Consider the following 23,083-nt stretch of genomic DNA (forward strand, 5'->3'; position numbering starts at 1 on the left):
GGTGATGTGATGGAAGCTGTGTGGAGGTTGGAGGTGACAGCCTTGAGTCTTGTCTCTAGAAAATTCATGTTGTAAATATGATCAAGACTATCTTCACCTTTATTTACAATTGGCCTAAATGTTGGGTTACGTGTCTGGGTGACAGCCAGTAAGGAAATCATTATTGACTCCATGCTCAGCCTCTAGCACGCTTTACCACGGAATGCATGTTTAGTTGGGCTTGCATGAAAATCATTAACTCATCCTGAATTAAGAAAACTTTGCGAATGACTAAAAATTTCAGGATTATGTTTGTAAGGGTTATATTTTAACCTTTGCGAATGACTAAAAATTTCAGGATTATGTTTATAAAGGTTATATTTTAAAATGAAGGATAATTTAAGATTAGCTAGCATCCCTCATTAATCTGCAGCTATTTTAATGAAAAAAGTGAAAAGGACAACCTGTTCTCCTCTTAGAATAGTCATGTCAGTTTTGTTTATAAATTATATTAAATCTAATTTTATATAGGTTTGTTTGGGATAATTTTTAAGTAGATAATATTAACTAACTTAGAATAAGTAAAGGACACTTGTGACCCACGAGGGCATAATTTTAGTGGCATTTCTAAAAACCTCACCATACTAGTTTATACAATAACTATACTTAGACTAAAGCTGTAGGTACATAAATATAGAAAATGAATATATAAAGATTATATTTTATAAATGTATTAATAATGAAGTCACCATTGTACTTACATACAGAAAATGAATTTCATTATAATTATTCTATTTAAGGTAGGATCTATTATAAAGTGAACAATATGCTCTTAATTTTTACGTTTAAATCTTGGGATGATTTGAAGTAAGGTTATTAATCTACTAACATATTCTTTGAGTCTGATATTGTAAGTATCACAGCCTTGGTAGTTTTATTCCATGATAACTGAAGTAAGTATCTGACAGAAGTTTAATAGGAGGCAGAACATTATTTTTCTCATTATCAGCTGGAAAGCAAAAGCATTGGCATGTGAATTGAATACTGAAATCTCTGGTATGCGTGTGTAGTGATAGTGGTAGTGGAGGTGGTGGAGGTGGTGATGGTAGAAGTGGTGGTGATGGTGTGTGTGTGCATGTGTATGTTCTAAGAATTGTGTTATTTGAAATAGGACCCACGAACTAGACTAGTTCATGAACTGTGTGTTGCTGGTCACAATGATATAAGAACAAAAATTGAGAGTGTTCAGAAGCCTTTATTGCAATTGGACGGAGTAAATTTAGGCCTGTTGGATCTAATACAAATTTGGGTTTGCATATTTGTGTCAGTTATTTTTGTTTCATTTGTCTAAGAATTAATTTTATAGTTTGTAAAAGTTTTGGTCTCTGATAGATTTGAAATTAAAAACAAAAACAAAAGCAGGCAAACTAGTGTAAACCAGAAATGGTTTGAGTTGAGTTGGTAAGAAATCTGTGTTACTGAGGGAGGAAGGTAGTATAATTTCTGATATTCTATAGGTATGGTTTATGACATGGAATACTATGGCTCGTGTTAAATTGAGCTTTCATAGGCTTTCCTACTTCCCTAGGTAAGCAATATACTCTACCCCTTCCAACATAACTATACTGTCTATTTAATTGTGACATTTTGATTTGCTCTTTCCTAGAATGGTTTTGCAAAGAAATAATTATTTGGAATTATTCATTTATTCAACTGTTCTTTATTGAGCATCTTCTGTGTACCAGATTCTGTTCTAAGTACTAGGAATTCAGGAATAACAAAACAGAACAATACCCCTGCTCTCTTTTAGCTTTTATGAAAAGAATTAAAAAACATATGTGTATACACACATTTATGAACTGCAAGGTGGTCAGTAGGCTCTAAGTGTCATCCACTTCGACTTGGGCTACTGCTGTATCCATTGCTCTACCCTATGGATGTTAAGCTCACTGTTGATGTGGTTTTGTGTCTGAACCCTGTGTGTAACAAAGTAAGAGTCCCCAGGTGACAAATGTGGGTGTTTCCCTAGGGCCATTAGTGCTTCAGCATGGCCTCTTTGGATTGTTGATAATGGAAGAAGTAAAGCCTCAGAGACTGCAGGAACACTGGTGCTCAGTGTCCTAAGTTGCTGTCCCCTTTTTGGAAGCTATTAAATAGATGCAGTGTGTTTCTTTAGTTTAGCATGAAGACTATGTTCTACTGCAGGAAGATGTTCTGATACTAAGAGTCTAGGATGGAGTGTTGCAGAGATGCTAACCCTCTAAAATTAGGTTAGTGTTTTGTGTATGCATACTTTTCTGGGCTGGGGGTTCCTAGCTTTAATGAGCTTCTTTCTACATGTAATTCATGACCCCAAAGCTGAAGAATCTTTGGTGTGCAGTGGCCTAAACAGTCTTTTTCAGTTCGGTCCCTAATGTTGATGATTTTACCTCCTCCTGTATTCTCCTGTGGGTTTCCTTGCATAGCTGGGCTGGCCTCCTCACTGTTGCTCCAGGGTGGAAACACCATCCCACCTGGGATGCCTGACTCCAACCAAGCACAGAGCTCATCTGTGTGCCTCCTTTTTGCTGTGATGTTCCCCTCAGGGTTTATCTTGACTACCATATGAAAATTGTATCCCTCTTCTGCCCCTCTCTTGGTTCTTGGTGCTTTATTTTTGTCCCTAGCACTTACTACATTTAACATCCTATATGGCTTAGTTATTTACTGAACTTTTTTTCCATATTTCTTTCCCCACTCCAGTGCTCCACAGAAGTGGGGATTTTTGTCTCTTTGTTCATCGCTGTATCCCCAGCACCTTGAACAGTGTCTGGCACATAGTACTCCATAAATATTTTGTGAATGAATGAATAAATGAATATGAGATCTGGCTCTCCATTTCAGAGTGTACAACATGGAACTTAAATCTGGCCAATTTAGCTGAGATTCCTCACATTGTATATTTCATCCCATTGGTTACAGTTTCATAAATCTCAGTTCTTATGTTGCCATAAATAAGCTTTCCACTTTCAAATATTTCCATGAGGTATTTTCATCTTTTTCTTATTGACTTTGCTGTTTGTTTAATCTTACTTTATCCTAGCCAGGGGTGTCAAACTCATTTTCACTGGGGGCCACATCAGCTTTGCAGTTGCCTTCAAAGGGCCGAAATAATTTTAGGGCTGTATAAATATAACTACTCCTTAACTGTTAAGGAGCTGAAATTACATTCGGCCCTTTGAAGGTAACTATGAGGCTGATGTTGCCCCCGGTGAAAATGAGTTTGACACCCCTGCCCTACACCATCAGTGCTTTCATAGATAAGACCTTAGGCAACCTATATGACCTCTCTATCTCTCAGTTTCCTCATCTGTAAAATGGGAATAATAACATGTTATCTTACAAGGTTGTGGTGAGAGTGACATGAGATGATGACAGTGCCTGGCATAAGTATTAGCTGCAATGATGCTGATGAAGATGTAAGTATCTCATGGCTTAACATAATATTTGTACATGGCAGGCACAGAGTAAATGGCAGTTATTACAGATATTGTGTTGTTTACTCCCCCCATTATTACCAGCACAAATGATGTGGTTCCAGACCAGCAACACAGAGTAGAGCAGTAGCAAAATTCTAGTGAAGCTTATGGTTGTCTTCCCCGCTCCCATTCCCTCCCCTCCCCACCTTTCCCCTCTCTTCTTTTCCCTTTACATGTCCTTCTGTCCTCTTCCCCGTTCTTCTATGTGGTGGGAATAAGCTGCTTCACTCACCTTGCTATGCAGTGGGAGACCTATCAAGTTTCAAATTTGCTTTTTGCTCTTCTAGGAGACACTGGCTGTCACTGTCACTGCAGTACTTGGTCTTTTTGCAACATTCTGTTTAAATAGACAGGACAGCAGTAGGTAATTTGGTCCTTGAGTTGTATTCTCACATATGTTTTTCACAACCATCATGATTTCTTGGCTCAGTTTTCTTTTTTTTGGAGGGCATTCAAGGAGTTGCCTGGGATATCTGTGAATGCATGGGTTATTCATTTTCTTTTTCCCTCAGTGCCAGGTTAGTAAAACTCCCCAGATATGAAATGTAATAAATCAGAAAATTTTTATTAAGTATATATTTATATATTAAGTATGTATATTTATTTATATATTTATTAAGTATGTATAAAGTATATATATTTATATATAAATTTTTATATTATATATATGAGGTCTGTCCAGAAAGAGTTCAGACATTGTTAATATAACGAGAATAGTTTGTGAGACATCCATGTAAACTGGCAGCTAAGGAGAGTGGACTGTCATGCACATGCGTGAACAATGAACAAGGATGACTTCACTGTACTAGTCAATGGGGGTGGTAGATGCCGTTTAGTGAGCATGTGTACCATGTGGACGTTGCATTCAAAATGACTGGGTGAGCAGAGCAATGAATCTGCATCAAATTTTGCGTTAAGCTTGAACATTCCTCCACAGAAGCTATTTGGATCATTCAGAAGGCCGCAACTATGGGCAGCTGGTGATTGACAGCTTCATCATGGCAACACATCTGCTAATGCATTATATCTCATGGTGAGTTTTTTGGGTGAAACATCAAATCACCCAGGTGACTCAGCGCCGCCTCTGGCCCAGATTTGGAGTCCTGTGACTTCTGGCTTTTCCCAAAACTAAAATCACCTTTAAAAGGGAAGAGATTTCAGATTGTTGATGAGATTCAGGAGGCAGCTGATGGTGATTGGGAGAACACTGTGAAGTCCCAAGGTGTCTACTTTAAAGGGGACTGAGGCATCATTGTCCTATGTACAGTGTTTCTTGTATCTTACATCTTCTTCAATAAATGTCTTTAGTTTTCATATTACATGGCTGGGATACCTTCTGGACAGGCCATATATGTATATGACTTTCTGTGTAACAAAATATTCTGTGTATGTTGAACGGTGAACTGTGGAAAATTTAATATTAATCCAAGGGTGTGTTATAAGTTCTGAGACAGGAGGGAGAAGCTTATTGTGGGAGCTGGGAAGAACCTGAATGCATCAGTGTCCTGGGATTGTGAGCTGAGTGCTGCACAGGTTCATATGTGTCTAGCTTTCCTTAGTGCTGCCAACAGTCTCCCAAAGCAGTTGTCTTCATTTATGCTTCCATCAGCAGTGTCTGAGAGTTTTGGGTCTTCTCTGTTCTTGCCAATACCTGGCTACTTTTGCTGTATAGCAAATCTTGTTAAAACATAGAAAGTGAAAACAATAGCTGCCATTTTATTATCTTTCTTGGTTTCTGTGGGTTAGGCATTCAGGAGGGTTGGTGTGGCAGTTTGGCTTGGAGTTGCTCACCATGGGTATAGAGAGATTGTGGCTGCCAGACCTGAAGGAAGAAGACATTGGTGGTCTGTTTATACCCCTTCTTATCATTTTTTTTTGTACCCCAAGGGACAGGGCTGGACTAGGGTGAGTGAGCCAACAGAATTAGAAGTTCTGGCCCTGCCAAGGAATGAAGTGAACATTTATTGAGCATCTACTGTGTGCTAGGCTTTGTGCTGATGCTTTACTATGATAAGTTTTTATTTCCTTCAGCATGATCTTTCCTTCCAAGTTAGCTTCCTGCACAAGCCTTTCCTTAACAACAATGTATTTAAATATACTTTCCTCTTTACTTTTATCTTATTTCTCAATTCATTACATTCATAGTTCTGTTCTCTATTCATACTGTGTATATAGTTTTTAACTGTGTATTACCTGTTCCCTCACTTTGTCTCAACTCCTAGCACTAGATGGTGGTTCTGCAATAACTGGTAACCCACCCCTTTTGTGTACTACTTTTACCTAGGGTTGCCTGATACAATATAGGACACTTTATGAAATTTGAATTTCAGATCAAAATGAATTATTTAGTATGTGCCACATATGGAACATTTAAAAATAATAAATATATCTCAAATACTTAAAACTGTATCCTTAAGATGTGCATCTCAAATGTGGTACATGCTTATACTGAAATATTATTTGTGATTTATTTGAGATTAATATGATATCTGGTAATTCTATTTGCTATACTCTAGTATCTGATATTTAGCACAGTCTGTAGCCTATAATATAAACTCAATAAATGTTTGAATAAACAAATGAGTAAATAAATAAAAGAGCTCATTTCTTTCTCATGAACAATTTTACAAAGTAAATATTATTTTACAGATGGGGGACTGATAATCAAATAATCTAATAAGTTTTTCCAGGTGCTCAGACACAGTTGGTATAGAGTGAGGATAAGAGTAAAATTTTGAATGATGTTCACTTTGACTTTCAGTTACCTTTTAACTACATCATGCTTCCTTAGCTTGTTAAAAAAATTTCTAACTTGAATCAGTCAAATTCAACTCTCTCTTTAGTTTACTAAGCTCTCTTTAGTTTAAGCAGAAAAATAGTTTATTAAAACATTTTTAGGAGCTCAGGATCTGAGTAGGACAAAGAAGCTGACCTGAGCAAACCCCTAGCTCAACATAGGACTATCCAGTAGAGATACTGATGTTGCTGCCACAGATACTGTAGTTTGCAGCATGGATCCCACCAGCATGTACCACTGATCCTCATAGCCACACTCCTAGCCTTAATGCCTGCTAGATATAGCTGCTTCTTTCCTTGCCAGGGTACAGTTCCACACAGTCTGGCCCAGGTATATCCAACTGGCATAACTGCAAGTACATCTTTATCCTAGCTGCAAAGGAGTCTGGGAATGTGAACCTTTGATTTCAAAGTCGAAGCTGTCTCTGTCTCTCTAAACTCATAAGGGAATTCTCCAAACAGAGGAAATGTTTTGAAAGGTTCTAAGTAGCCTTAAAGATCTGTCTACCTAATACCTCCTTTGAACTTTACTAGCACAGTGCCTTGTAATTGTAGAACAGGTGTTACTTTCTACCTGATGTGAAAATAGGATTTGTGTTCCCTTTTTACTGTGCCTGCACAATACTGAGACTGCACTTCCATGAAGTACTCAATATGTGACTGAATATGAACTCTGTTCTCTGTTTGGTGGGATTTTACAGGTGACTTTAATTTTATTCATGTATATTTCCTAAATTTCCTAACATAAACATTTGTAATAAAAACAAAGTTTTGAAAACTTGGTAAGAAACTGGGAGAAAAACAGTTGGTCTGAAATTCCTTATTCATAATTCCAAAATTAAAACGTCTCTGAATGTTGCAGGATTTCATTTTTTTCTTTACCTAATTTGGCAGAATTCTCTGACTTGAAATTACATGAGGCTATTTATAGTCTTTATTATCCCACTTAGTTGAATATTCGTGTTTCCTGGGAGAAATTGATTACCAGCTGTTGCCCTGATCTACTGAGGATTTTTTACTGTGTATGTATTCTGCCTTTATAAAATCTGGAAAATTCTGATCCAAGGCCCATTAGTTGCCAAGGATATTTTTAAAGTGTGTGTGTGTGTATAAAATCATATGTATAATATGTACATAGATAATTCTTGAATGATACATTAAAAGCTATCAATAATTATTATCTCTAAGAGAAATAATTGGTTGGGGAGACAGTGGGAGGTGAATTTATATGTCATATTCTTCACTATTTCTAAAAACTGTTATTACAAAATGAATGCCTCTTTCAGTGAAAGAAGAGTGGAATTGACTATAAGTTTTATTTAGAAAAAAATGGCTTTATTTATTTTAAAAGACAGTTTATCTAGCAGGCTATGCCTTTACATGTTAGTTCAAACATTACTGACTGCTGGTGAGGACCCAGAAAGTTAAGACACACACCAGGCCACCTGCTGCCTTTGGGACAAAGTGTGCATACTCCAGTGTCAGGAAATTTACATTAGCAAAACACTAATTTGCCTAAAAAGTAAAATAAAGCCACTCAAAAATGTGATGAGTAAATGAAACTACTGTCATTAGTGTTGGGTTTGGCATCTTTTACGAAGTCTGAAAGATTACTCATTTACTATACATTTGCAGAAGTTCTTGAAAAAAAGTCAGATGCATACAGATTGGGTGGATTAAACCTAGTGAGTTTTTAGAGCATGGCCTGTAGCTGTTTTTGGTTTGTGAACAGGTTACTTTTCTGAGTCAGTCTATAGGATGGCTTCTCAGGGTAAGTCTGATTTTGCTTTTCTGCTTAAAAATGTAAATGATAAAGGAGATTTAACTTATTGCCTTTTCCACTGGATTCTGTAAATCAATAGTGCCTATGTTTCTTCTGTAAGAAAGACATTTATCATATTCCGGCATATTCTGGTATTCCTGCTTCTGATTTTTATAGCTTTGCCTCACGTCTCCCTAGTTTTTAAAGTCAATGACCAAGTGCTGAAAGGATTTGTCAGGGGAATTGCAAGGTCATCTGTAAGCCCTGCAGCTGCTGTGTGGACAGCAGTATGAAGCAGCCTAGCTCTTGTGAGGCTTTTTAAGGGATGTTTTCAATAAATAAGTAGCATACTATATACTTGTTTATGACCTTAAAAATGGTTTAGGTTTTGCTGAGTGGCCATTAATGATGCTTTATGACGTGTTATAATGGTTTCAACCTGCATTTTTTTTATTAAACATTTCATACATCAGTCAGTGTGAAGTTTGTGTATATATTTTCCTTTCAAAGGGACTTAGGAGAACATTCAACATAGAGTAAGTCCCTGGCTTCTGACTCCAGAGAATGTTGGTTGTCAAAGTCAGAGAAAATAAGAATTCACCAAGCTCTTACAAATGAGCTTTGCAGTAATTGCTAATGAAGTTATAAAACTATTTTTCCTACTGGGTGTTAAATGTCTCTTTTCATTAACTATGGTATGGAGAGCAAAATCCTGGGATTTTTCCCCCATGTTTAACCATAGCTACTTTTAAAGGCAGTTTTCATTTTGTGGTTGCTTTCTTCCTTCTGGTGTCTAGCATAGTCCAAGACTTTCTCTTATATCTTTTTAGTACCTCATTATTTATAGCCCCATTATTCATTGGGCTCTGAGTAGCTCTCTGATAGAAGAGGGTGCAGAAGAACTTGGGATAGAGAGTCTGGAGGATCCCAGTGGCATCCTTTGTGGCCAGGATGGGCCATCCTGGTCTCCTCCCTTGCACTCTGGCAAGAGGTCACTGTGATGTGATGCTGGGCATGTCGGTGGCTGATAGCTTTTCTGAGTGGCACTGACATCTCTGTGGGCTCTGAAGGGAACCTGACTCAAGATTCTATTTGTTAATGTTCAGTATGCACAGAAGAGAAAATAGAACTGCTTTAAGTATAGTCTAACCTCAAGAAAGACTGATACATAAAAATGAGTAAGGGAAGTTTGGTTGGTTTCTTAAAAATTGTAAACATTTACATTAGGACTTAAAAATATTAAAGAACTTATGCCTTTAGTGCTGTGTGTTTCACCTAGAAATATCTGTACCTTATATCCTCCCAGGAATATGCTAAGGGCTGTGTGAGGTTGGAGGTTAATGTGGAGATCTTTCTGGAGCATTAGTAGTTCTTGAATGTTTGGGGCAGGGGTACAAAAGTTTCAATAATGCAACCTGTAATAATTTAGGAACTTTCTGCTGCTGATATAAGCAAGGGTATTTTATGGAGTTGATTGTGGATAAAATATCAGGCTGCAGAGAGATGTCTTTTTGCTTTCATTGAATTCAAACCCTGCTTCTGGGTCTTGCTTTCAGTCATCCTTGAGAGGATGGATCTCCTTTGCTTTGAGATATGCTTTGCTGGAGAGATTATATGATTCACTTTTGCTCCTTCTCAAACACAGCCTTCTTAGGAATGCTTCTGTGGGTAAAGCAGGTGAATGGCTGTGAGATGATTTCCGAGTAGATGTATATGGATAACTTGCCTTTTTTGATTTTTGTCCTATTTCTTAATGTTTCTCTGTATCTCACCAAAGGGCAATAGAGGATGTAACACTAAATTCCTAATTGCTTTTTGCTTGTTAGGGACTTTAACTTAAATAGATATAATGACAAACCTATTTCATATTTTGTAGGAGAGGAAATTCAAGAATATATCTAGTCCAGTCTTTGATACATACATACATATATATGTGTGTATCTTTATATTTAATCTATATCTTCCACATAACTTACTAAAGTCTTAAATCCACATTTTTAAAAAATCACATCTTAAAATAACTTTGTTAAAAAAATAAAGAGGGGGAACTAGTAGGCAGTCTTCTGGACACATTAATTGTGTGTATTTACTACTTAGAAGTATTCAAATACAGCTTTGTTTTATGTAGTTAATTCTAGTGGTACGATACTTGAAAGGTTACAGATAAAAGGGCAGAATGCAATCACTGAAACTGTAACTTGCAGGAGACTAATAACACATGTCCATTTTCTTTTTCAAATGTGCTACTTATATAATTTATATTTTTAAGAAATCTTAGAACTAGAATAAAAATAGTAAATATTCTTAAGGGCAAGAAATATTGCAACTATGCCAAAATTAGAACCTTTAAATAATCATCATGGTGGTTAAGCTGAACCTGTTAAAGTATTATAATTCCTATGTCATGGAACATAGTTCTAGGGAGAAAGTGTGCTCAGTTAGTGCTAAAAGAGATCGAATCAATTTGGCAATATTTATTTATTTATTTATTTATTTATTTATTTATTTTAGAAAAGTAAGCATATTTGATTTAGAAGTGGCAGGTCAATTTTAAAGCCGAGTTAAGATAAATAGGTCAGGCAAAATACTGCACGTAGCAGAGATAGTAGTGTTATATGCAAAGAAGAAAAGACTGAAAGCCAAACACATAAAAATATTTGCATATTAAAATGATGAATAATTTTTAGTTTTTTTTTTTTTTAAGGATTTTATTTATTTATTTTTAGAGAGGGAAGGGAGGGAGAAAGAGAGAGAGAGAGAGAAACATCAATGTGTGGTTGCTGGGGATCATGGCCTGCAACCCAGGCATGTACCCTGACTGGGAATCGAACCTGTGACACTTTGGTTCGCAGCCCGCGCTCAATCCACTGAGCTACGCCAGCCAGGGTAAATTTTTAGTTTTTATACATTTTTACTTTAATTTTTCAAAATGAGCAAATACATTCTTTCGAACAGTACTTTTCTGACACATATTAGACTTCACATAACTATTTGATAAATGCTGAGTTAATAAATTTATAAGAAAAAGGATACACATCAAATATGATGTGAATGGTATATCCTGGAGTTAGCAGTGTGCAGCTTTGAGTAGCACTTGCAGTCTGGTGAAATTAATTTTCTTAAAACCATCTGAGGATATGTTTATTGATTTTAGAGAGAAAGAAAGGAGGGTGGGGTGAGAGAGACAATGAGAGAGAGGAAGAGAGAGAGACATCGATGTGACAAAGAAACATCAATTGGTTGCCTCCTGTAGGTACTCCAACTAGGGATGGAGCCCACAACCCAGGCATGTGCCCTGACTGGGGATTGAACCCACAAACTTTTGGTGTATGGGGTGACACTCCAACCAACTAAGCCACCTCACCAGGGCAAAATTAATTTTTTAAAATAATATTTTATATTGAATCTTCAATATAGTCAGCTCTACAACACAGCATATGCATTTCTAAAAAAATCCCCAAGCTATATCAAATCATACAGTAAATACCCTAGAATCTATAGGAAGAATGGGGTTAGAGATGCAGTACTCATAAACTTAATCAGTGACTTATTAAAGAGAGAAAAGATAGGAATCTAATAAAAACAGTTTTACACTTGTTAAATGGTTAAGCAATATAGAAATATAACAGTAAACTTGTTCTGTGCCTTGTGGATGTGGGTGTAGAAAGGATCACAGGTTGTACATTATGGTAAAGTGGAGGCAGGAGGCATATCTATAATGGATGGGAAGCTGTAGCACCAGATGTAATGGTGTGGTGCATAAAACGCATGGGAAACTGAGGCAACTGGCAGGTGATTGAGGTGTGTGCTTTTTGCGTATTTCTACACTGCTTGATTTAGCCAGTGCAGTTTTCTGTGTTCACTTGGTGTTTCTTGCAGACAAAATCATGCATAAACAAACCAAAAATTAATTTGGATTGCATGTCCCTAATGTATCAATTGTGTTTGAGCAAATTTGACCTTTCAAAACAAGCATTATAGCAGAACTAAGTGTATATTAAATAAATGAAATAAAGGTACATTACTTCTAAGTATGTCAAGGGCCCAGATTGGAATCTAACCTCCCTATGATCACCCCAGAGTTTCCACAGAGCGTTGCTGTGTGGCAAAGAACTTGATTGTCCTTTTCTTTGTGACCTGGAACAAATACAGAACAATGTTCCTTTTGTGGAGACATTTGGTACTACCTGTGTATCCTCCTTGGCCAGTAACCGGAGGTGTGCCAGGTTCTTCAGCATTCGCAAACTTCAGTCCCACTGTCAGGTGGACTCCCCAGTAAAGTGAATGGCCTTGAACTTAATGGCCCCCTAGAATATGTCACTCCAGGTCCTTGTCAGGGAATCTAACCTTGAGCATGTGCTACTCAATGCTTATCAAATGTTGCTGTGAAGAACCAGTATTTATGGATTATAGTCTGAAGACTTGAGGTTCATTTGTTTCTTTGAATGCTTTTAAGCAACAAGGAGGAAAATAATGTTATTTGAACATTTTTCATGGTGGCTTTTGCTTTGATTTGTGAAATAATATTAAAGAAATGTGTGAGAATTTTACATTTGTCAAAAGGTGACATTGTTTAAAAGTGGTTAAGGAAAATTTGTAAAATCAATATCTGAAGTAATCTAGACCTCCAGAAACCTCTGTACCTGAGATTTTGCACCCCCTTGTCAGTTATTTTCACTAAGTTATGCTCTTAGTCCCATTGAAGGTCATTATAAGATAGAGCCCCATGAATCCTGAATATTGGGTGCCTATATTGTGGATGGTACAGTGTCCTCTTTATGAAGACTTGGGAGAAGTGTCTCTCTGGTTTTTGATACCACAAATGACTGTACTTCTATACAACTTTGAGTTTTTATTTTACAGATATAGTTAGTCATGTAACTGATCATGTCTTCTTCCTCTTTATGGCCACAGGCATTTTTTTAACCCACACAATTTTTAACCAAAAGAAAAACTACCCAGCCAACATTGGAAAAAATTAGAAGATTATACACAAATATGTTTGAATTTCCAGCATCTCTTGAAAAATCAGATCTGTCAACATTGGGTTCACATGTCTCCTTGGCAATCATGGGATCCAATAAAGTAATTCCATTTTCCTTAAAATAGAACAGTCACTTTTCAGTTTGCTTTTCTCCTGCACTTTAACTGCCTGGTCCTAGTGTTACAGAACAGCAAGGGGGGCCTAAGGGCGATATACTATTACCCGAAAGGAAGCCCCCAGGTTCGTTATGTCCGCCACCTATAGGAAAGATATCTCTCAATTTCAGAGATTCATGAAAAGGAAAGGAAATGTTTGTTTAATGCTATATAGACTTAAAGTAGTAACCTAATGTCTTCATCAAAATCCCAAAGTCCCTTAAAACACCCACAAACACACACAGTCCTTCTTTCCCCCCTTTGCCCCGTCTGGGATACTACTGTATTTCAGGAAAGGAAATAGAAGTCTGTGTCCCAGTAATCCATCTCGGTTGGTAGACCTCCCTGGGTTCTTAGCACCCTCAGCTGTGTCGCTAGGATCTCTGCTCCAGCCACGTGGTCCTCTCTCTCAGGGCCATGGGAGTCCCCACTCAGCCAAAACTGCCTCGCTCTCCCCTCAATGACTGCAAGGAGCGGGGGTCACCACTCTGTCAAAGCTGAGTGGCGGTTCTCTGCTAAAGCTGCATAGCGATTCTCTCTGGCAGGGCTGTGGGAGTCTCCACTCTGCCAAAGCCGCATGGTTCTCCCCCCTCAATGGCTGCCACATCTGTTTAAATCCCCGCACCAATCTTCCTCTGCAGCCCCATTTCCGGTTCCTCCCACACTTGGCTTCACATGCCAGAACTCATATCCTTCCAGCTTTACTGGACTGCCATCATGAGTCTGGGCAGGTGTGTCCCATGTCATGGAGCCAATCATCTCTAAGCTCCCACACAGGCACTGTAACTCAAGGGACCTGCCCCCCAGTTATGTCTTGGTAGGGAAGTTATTTCCATTCCCCTGGCTCAGAGCATAGCCACAGCTATTTAACATATCTGTGTAACCAGTCAAAGGTTGTAGATATGTTAAATGACTATGCCAGAGGTTAGCTGCAAGGCTGTTGCTATGCAAAACAGCTCTCAATGGCCCTGCTCTATTTGTCACTTCCCCCAACCCACACCTGGTGGGGGCGGGGGGGGGGGGTGGTGGTGGTCGTGAGGACATCCTAAAATCTCCTGGATACTTTGAGTTCTGGACCCCATTTCAAATGGACCCCATTTCAAATGCCCATTTGGGGTCTCCCCTCTTGGCTGCACCCTGTAACACTAGTAGACAGACATCAGACTCTGCCCCCTGGCTCAGAAAGCCATCTGCAACTCACCTCTAGAATACATGCAGAATATTACTTGCATTTTGTGTACTAATCTTATTCCTAAGGTAACTTTATTATTTTTTCTTGAATTCTCTTTTCTTCATCTTATTTTCTTTACTCACATACATTAATTTTCTGTTGTATCATCTTGAGATGTTGTGTGCTTTTACATAACCTGTTTTAAGTCCTTTTGAGAAGAAATAAGGTATGAATAAACAAAAATAGGAGAGTGATTTTTCCCCCTCACATCATTTTATTTTTACTTTTGGCCTGGCAAGAGTTTAAACAATTTCAGCTCTTTCTCTGACCTACTTTAGAGTCTACTTGAATCTAGTTCCATTAAGAGCTCTGCAGTTCTTTTTGTTTTGTTTGTAATTTTTTTCACAAGGACTCTGAGAAAATGGTGTTTTGTACCTAAGATTGGTTGACTTGCCATGATCTTGCATTCAGAACTGAAAAGCTAAGTGTTGGAATAGTTCGCTGAGTTCTAAGAGGGAGGATTAGGATGCCACAAACGTTCCTAGAGGTTATTTTCCAACTGTAGAGGTCATTGGGAGGCATTGTTCAGTGCCTTGCATTAATGGCAAACTAATGACAATGAATATGGCTAGCTCTGCAGCATGCATACAAGGAATTTTTCTTTAATGGCAACTTCATATTTTCTCTGCTTAGCAAGACACATCTACAAAGCACAGTTGGGACTATTATAATCCAGGAAAGGGATCTGAGGTTCTATGAAGGTTTCCCCTTGATGGCATAAATCTAATCAATTGAGGGGCAGTCCCCCAAATTCAGCTAAATATTGACCACCCTCAGGGACTTCACTGAGGGCAGTGTCTGTGTCTTTTATGTTTGTTGTTATTCATTGGTTTGTCCCAACTTTTAGCATAGTAGCTGTGGACTCATAATAGGAGCTTAGTAAGTATTTGTTAAAGAGTGAATAAAATCAAAGCAAGCATACATTTGCAACTCTTTCATAAAGTAGTGCAGGAGCCATACTGGAAAGATACACATTCTATTCATTTTCTTCTCAAGAAAGACACTAGAACTAGAGAAGACCGAAAAGACTAAAATGGTGTCAAGGCCAGACATAATGTTGATGTCTTATTTGCTTTAATTTATTTAATTATTATCTTCATTTTTCAGGTGAGGAAGTGGAGGCTTAGAGCTAGTAAGTGGCAAAACCAGGTAGTTTGAATCTAGGGTTTGTGTTTTTAACTCCTGGAGTATGTTGCTTACAAGAAAGAATATCTAGTAAGTATAGAAACAGAAGTATGAAAAGAATTCACTTAGGCTAACTGGACTGTATTAGTGGTATTAGAAAGTGGTGATCCTTTCTGACGTTAGAAGTTTCTTTCACATATGACCAGGTTCAAAAGCAAAGATCTTTGTAACTCACACCTCTTTAGTTTCTGTGTGTATACCTCACAGACTGCTTTGGTTCAGATTCTTGAGACTTTAATCAGGTTTTCTGAAAGTCATTTGGGAACCCTTTCCTGAAATGCATCCTTGTTTTGATTCTAGTAAGACGGGGGTATTTTCTAACTGCCATAGTCACATTCCACATGCTTCACAGCCTATCAGTTATTTCCATCACCTTTGCTTTTAACGATGTGTTAGCAACATTATCTCTCGTCAGTCTCAATTCCTTCCTTCTGTCCCCAACTGATGAACACTTTCTGTTACTTTTTGTTCTAGGACAACTGGGTGTTCTACTTTTATTTTCATTTTCAATGGAATGAATTCATGTATTACTGTGCTTTTGCAGGAGAACAAATTTAAAACTGAAAGGAAGGTTGGTGAATTTCTAACAGTCTGTTGGGTTCAGGGAGGATCACTGGAATCCCTACCTTCTCCTTTTATTTGTTTGCTTTAAAGTGAGGGGAGCATTGTGATTTTTGTAGATGTTGTCAGCTTAATGGCAGAGAGAAGCAGATATCCTGGCAAGTCTTCTGGGGAAGATGAGAATGGTTGTGTTTCTCATGACTTTATTTTTCCAGTGCTGACTGTGTGGCAGTATCACTGGCAAATATTGGCTGGCCATGGAACATTTTTAAGAGCAAGGGTTTGGTGAATGTTCTCTGTCTATTACCATGGCTGAGGAATCAAAACAAAGTATTATGCACACATTTCCTATAGTGTGCATGGGTGGATTCCAGTATATTTCTTTTATGTTAGCTCCTACACCATATGAAGAATATAAAATAAAGTGTTACTGAAAACACAATAGTTAAGAAGAATTGGGTGGGGTGTATTGTACCTTTTCCCTTTTCTGCATAGGAATGACGACAGAGATGAACTGGGTGCAGAAGAGCTTTTGAAGAGAGTATATATTTTCAGATTCCTATTATGGACATGATAATAGTGATGATAACATGTAACATCTTTCTAGCTCTTGACAATGATCACTATTTTCACTTAAGAAAAGAGTAGATACTGATGATGTTAAAAAAACAATAGTTCTGGCTGAGTGGCTCAGTTGGTTGGAGCATCATCCCATATACCAAAAGGTTTGAGGTTTTGATCCCCAGTCAGGGCACACCCATGGGTTGCAGGTTTGATCCCTGGTCAGGGCATGTGCAGGAGGTAACTGATCAATGTTTTTCTCTCACATTGATGTGTGTCTGTCTGTCCTTCTCTCAAATCAGTAAACATACTCAGATGAGGATTTAAAACAACACCACCAAAAAAACCCCCAAGTGTCATTATATGTTTTTTCTCCCTTATAGAGTATGCCTTGTATTTTATGTGAGGTGAATGAGAATGCATAGTGAGGTGTGAGTTTACAAGTAGTTTACAAGGAAAGTATTTAGAGAGGTGGCTTTTCTGCACTGAGGATTTATTTTTGCAAAGATCCTTCTACAGTACCTCATGGACCTCAGAATGTAGCACATTGGCTTAAACATATATCAAGGAGTTCAGGTTAGTTGCTTTTATAGAGAAGTTCCCTTTGTGAGGCCATGATGATAACAGTGGTGGTAGTGGTGATGATGTTGTGAATAATGATGACTACAGTGTATTGAACTCTCAGGTCCTGGGCTAGGTGCATGCCACACATTATTCCATAGACTATTTCACAACAGCCTGTGACTCTGGGCTCCCCTGCCCATTTATACATGAGAAAACTGAAGCTTAGAGGGGTTGAATAACGTACCTGTGGGTATACAAAAGCACAGTTATTTCTGACCCCAGAGCCTAGGCTTATACCTCATTCCCACCACATCTTTTCTAGAAGTTAATTGCCTGGACTATTTCAGTGCCATGGTACCTATTTTCCTGCCTCTTCCTTTTCCTTCTTTAGGTATTTTCCCTGACACCATTTTTCTGGAGCATGTGTCTCTTCATTGAAGTCCTTCTTCCTTCCTTCTTTGCCTGATCAATTTCTCTCACTCTTTAGCACTTTGTACTCTGCGCTTTCTCCTTTGAGTTCTTACAATACTTTGTTTCTTTCCTAATCAAAACCCGTTGTGGCTAATAGATAGCTACTTAAGTTTTCCAGGGATTCCTAGGCTATGACCCAAGTAGTCACTTGAGTTGTGTGTGTCTTTGCCTGCATGGTTAACCATTTTTTTTTCAGGAGACACTGTATTGTTCATATGAGTCTCAGAATAATATTTAATCCAAAAGGTTAAGGTATTGTTTCTAGGAGACCCCACCTCTCCCGTGTAATGATACCTGGAGGAAGGAGCAGAACTTACTTCATTTTCTTGGATGGATATAAGAATATAATATTTTTTAGTGTCTGGATAAATGAATGTATTTACTAGTAGGGCTGTGGAGATGGTATAGTGTCTGGGTTAAGAGCATATGATCAGATTAAAACTGGGCCTTGAACTGAATTCCTTATCTGCAAACCCTTCAGCAAATGATGTGATCCCTCAAAGCCTCATTCTCCTCAGTGGTATTTAACAGTAGTATTTAAGTTAGAGTTGTTGTTATTGAGGATTAAAACAAGGGACTGCATGTAAAATGCTTCTCATGGGAGTGAATAGCATACCTTCCTTAATTAGCTGCCATTATTAGTATTATGAAGAACTTTTGCATGAGTCTGGAAGATGAGGTTCCCATGATTTTTCTAGTAACTGTTATACAAATATTACAAAAAACCATATTATATAATGACACTGAGCTTTAGCATGCCTAGAAGCAACATGCTTTTGTAATCACAGGGGCAGGTATAGCTCAGATGCCACCCTGAAATGTTATTCTTGGACGTTTTTTTCCCCTTGGTATTGACCCTGGCCACACATGGCTCAGGCTTCACAGATGGACACCTTGAAATGCCAGCTAATGGAAATTTTGTGATGTGGGCACTCTGCCCCTGAGGATTTGGACATATGCTTTTTGTGTTTGTATCAACAGAAAAAAGTGCAGCTGTAGCCACCCCTCCCCATAATCATTGAAGTAGCCCTTTCTGTGTCTGTTCTCAGAGCCCCTGAGTGCCAGGCTTGTCACTGTGGTCTCTCCTCTGTGCATTGCCCATGAGTGCAGTAGGTCAAATGAAAGGCAGAGGCCAGCAGGGCATGATCACTCTTTACACAGCACTGAGGAATAGCTGTGCACAGATCACGACATACTCATTACTTAAAACAGTACAGCTATAGGGTCACATTGGCAAGAAGCAGCCTTTAGAAAAGTGCTTTAGTTGGGTACTTATGAACTCTGCGCTAAGTGTAGAAAAGGCAGCTTGGAATCTCTTTACAAAAATATACTGTGAGCTAGAATCAATGACAGAAGGAAAAATTGTTGACACCTACTTTTTCCCTGGTCAGTTTTTTTTAAAGTGTATATCATTTTTAAAAATCATTGTTAAGAAGTAACTTGGGTATGTTACTTTCAGGTATCCTTTTTTTTTTCCTTTTTATATCTGAAACTGGATAGCAGCTTAATTCACAATCACCAAAACCTGGAAATCATCTAAATGTCCTTTTATTGGTAAATGGATAAACAAGCTATGTTTCCTTCATGCATTGAATACTAATTAGCAATGAAAAGAAAGGGGCTACTGACACCTGCAGCAACATTAATGTATCTCAAATGTACTGGTTAAGTGAAAGGAATGATTCAAAAGCCTATGATTTATCTGATTTTGTTCATATGATATTTTGGAAAAGACAAAACTGCAGGAACATGTGTCAGTGTATAGGTGGTTTCTGGAAATTGAAGATAAATGACATTTTGACTCTAAGGAACAGCCCAGTGGGGTTGTTTGAGGGGCTGGAATTGTATGTATTAATACTTTGTGGTAGTGGTTATGTGAATCTATGTATTTCAAAACTTATAGGACTGCATGCCAGAAAGATGAATTTTAATGTATACAATACAAATAAAATAATTTTAAAAAAGGGAGTGACAGCCTTTACTCAACACACTCAGAAATGTGGATTTGCTTTGAAAGAGGAAATATATGTCATTTAAATTCCATAAGTGTTTAATGATTAGCTTCCATAATCAGTGCTTTATGGGAAATTATAAAGGAACTACTGGTCTGTGCCCTTGGTGGTATAACAATTGACTATGATAAACATGTACAAAAAACTACAAGATAATTTCAAGCTTATAATTATATTATCAGATTTTTATTTTATTTATTTTTAAAAATTGTTTCATTTTTTAAAAATTGTTGTTCAAGTACAGTTTTCTGTTTTTTACTCCCATCCCAGCCAACCTCCCCCAGCCCTCCCCTCCTACATACCATTTCCACCTCCCCTAGTTTTTGTCCATGTGTCCTTTATACTTGTTTCTGTAAACCCTTCCCCTTTTCCCCTGAAATTCCCTCCCCTCTCCCCTCTGGTCAGTGGCAGCCTGTTCTCTATTTCAGTGTCTTTGTTTATATTTTGCTTTTTTGTTTGTTTTATTGTGTAGGTTCCTGTTAAAGGTGAGATCATATGGTACTTGTCTTTCACTGCCTGGCTTATTTTGCTTAGCACAATGCTTTCCAGTTTCATCCATGCTGTTGCAAAGGGTAGGAGCTCCTTCTTTCTTTCTGCTGCATAGAATTCCATTGTGTAAGTGTACTGTAGTTTTTTGATGCATTCATTTACTGATGGGCACCTAGGTTGCTTCCAACACTTGGCTATTGTAAATTGTGCTGCTATGAACATTGGGGTGCATAAGTTCTTTTGGATTGGTGTTTCAGGGTTCTTAGGATATCATCCTAGCAGTGGAATTGTAGGGTCAAATGGCAGATCTAATTTTAGTTTTCTAAGGAAATTCCATACTGTTTTCCATAGCGGTTGTACCAGTGTGCATTTCCACCAACAGTGCACTAGGGTTCCCTTTTCTCCACAACCTCTCCAGCACTTGCTGTTTGTTACTTTGTGCATGATAGCCATTCTGACAGGTGTGAAGTGGTATCTCATTGTGGTTTTAATTTGCATCTCTTTAATAGCTAGTGATATTGAGCATCTTTTCATGTGTCTCTGAGTCCTCTGCATGTCCTCCTTAGAGAAGTGTCTGTTCAAGTCTTTTGCTCATTTTTTTAATTGGGTTGCTTTTCTTCTTAGAGTGAAGTTGTGTAAGTTCTTCAAATATTTTGAAGGTTAAACCCTTGTCTGAGGTATCATGGGCAAATATGTTTTCCCATACAGTTGGTTCTCTTTTCATTTTAATACTGTTTTGTTAAAATATTTTATTTATTTATTTTTAGAGAGGGAAGGGAGAGAGAAAGAGAGAGAGAGAGAGAGAGAGAAACATCAATGTGCAGTTGCTGGGGGTCATGGCCTGCAACCCAGGCATATGCCCTGACTGGGAATCGAACCTGCGATACTTTGGTTTGCAGCCCACTCTCAATCCACTGAGCTACGCCAGCCAGGGCTTACTACTGTTTTCTTTAGCTGTGCAGAAGCTTTTTATTTTAATGAGATCCCATTTGTTTATTCTTTCCTTTATGTGCCTTGCTCTAGGGGACATATCAGTAAAAATGTTGCTGGGTGAAATATCTGAGATTTTCCTGCATATGTTTTCCTCTAGGACTTTAATGATGTCATGGCTTATATTTAAGTCTTTTATCCACCTTGAATTTATTTTTGTGTATGGTGTAAGTTGGTGCTTGAGTTACATTTTTTTTTAATGTAGCTGTCCAGTTCTGCTAACACCGTTTGTTGAAGGGGCTATTTTTGCTCCATTTTAAGTTGCTTCCCCTTTTGTTGAATATTTATTTACTTAGAGACTTGGGTTTATTTCTGGGCTCTCAGTTCTATTCCATTGGTCCATGTGTCTGTCTTTATGCCAGTACCAGGCTTTTTTGATTACTGTGGCCTTGTAATACAGTTTGGTATCAGGTATTGTGATCCCTCCTACTTTGCTCTTCTTTCTCAAAATTGCAGCAACTATTTGGGGTTGTTTATGGTTCCATATAAATTTTTGAAGTGTTTGTTCTATGTGTGTGAAATATGCCATTGGTACTTAAATAGGTATTGCATTGAATCTATAAATTGCTTTGCATAGTATGGACATTTTGATGATATTAATTCTTCCAATCCATGAACACGGTATATGTTTCCATTTGTTTGCATCTTCCTTGATTTCTTTCTTCAGTGTTGTGTAGTTTTCTGAATACAGGTGTTTTACCTCCTTGGTTAGGTTTATTCCTAGGCATTTTATTTTTTTTGTTGCTACATCAAATGGGAGTTTTTTCTTGATTTCTGCTTCTGCTGTTTCATTGATTGTATACAAAAATTTCTTTGATTTCTGGATATTGACTTTGTATGCTGCTGTTTTGCCAAATTCATTTATTAGGTTGAGCAATTTTTTGGCGGAGTCTATAGGATTTTTTATGTATACTATCATGTCATCTGCAAACAATTACGGTTTTGTTTCTTCTGTTCTGATTTAGATGCCTTTTATTTCCTTTTCTTGTCTGACCGCTGTGGCTAAAATGTCCAATACTATTTTGAATAGAAGTGGTGACAGTGGGCAACCTTGCCTTGTTCTTGATCTTAGTGGAAAAGATTTTAGTTTTTGCCCATTGAGTATGATGTTGGCTGTAGGTCTCTCATATATGGCCTTTATTATGTTGAGGAATGCTCCCTCTATTCCCACTTTGCTGAATGTTTTTATCATAAATGGGTGCTGTACTTTATCAAATGCTTTTTCCACATCTATATATATGATCATGTGATTTTTGTCTTTGATTTTGTTTATGTGATGTATTACATTTACTGATTTGTGAATATTGCACCATCCTTGCATCCCTGGGATGAATCCCCCTTGGTCATGGTGTATGATCTTTTTAATGTATTGTTGGATGTGGTTTGTCAATATTTTGTTGAGCATTTTAGCATCTATGTTCATCAGCGATATTGGCCTGAAATTTTCCTTCTTTGTTGTGTCTTTATCTGGTTTTAGGATTAGGATGATGCTGGCTTCCTAAAATGAGTTTGGGAGTCTTCCATCATTTTGGATTTTTTGGAATAGTCTGTGAAGGCTAGAGGTTAGCTCTTCCTTAAAAGCTTTGTACAATTCTCCTGTGAAACCATCTGGTCCAGGGCTTTTGTGTGTCAGGAGTTTTTTTGATTACTGCTTCAATTTCATCTGCTGTTATTGGTTTGTTCAGGCATTCTGCTTCTTCATTGAGTTTTGAAGATTATATTTTTCTAGAAATTTGTCTATTTCACCTAGGTTTTCAAATTTCTTGGCATACAGTTTTTCGTAGTAATTTCTTAGAATCCTATGTATTTCTGTGGTATCGGTTGT

The 23,083-nt window shown here is 37.7% G+C and overlaps 1 protein-coding gene across 10 annotated transcripts in view; it reads left to right on the plus strand.

The window, feature by feature from the left end:
- MITF (melanocyte inducing transcription factor) overlaps positions 1-23,083 on the plus strand; it is a 245,906-nt gene that overhangs the window by 92,437 nt on the left and 130,386 nt on the right. For 4 of the 10 annotated variants that reach the window (XM_045832162.1, XM_045832163.1, XM_045832170.1 and 1 more), the window contains exon 2: positions 4,435-4,530. The exons of the other annotated variants lie outside the window; for them this stretch is intronic. In XM_045832162.1, coding sequence (XP_045688118.1) covers positions 4,435-4,530 — 96 coding nt within the window. The remainder of the gene's footprint in view (positions 1-4,434; positions 4,531-23,083) is intronic. 10 annotated transcript variants of the gene reach the window in all.

This window comes from Phyllostomus hastatus, unplaced genomic scaffold, assembly GCF_019186645.2.
Source record: "Phyllostomus hastatus isolate PE091 unplaced genomic scaffold, TTU_PhHast_1.1 phas_contig_16, whole genome shotgun sequence".
Taxonomy (NCBI): Eukaryota; Metazoa; Chordata; class Mammalia; order Chiroptera; family Phyllostomidae; genus Phyllostomus; species Phyllostomus hastatus.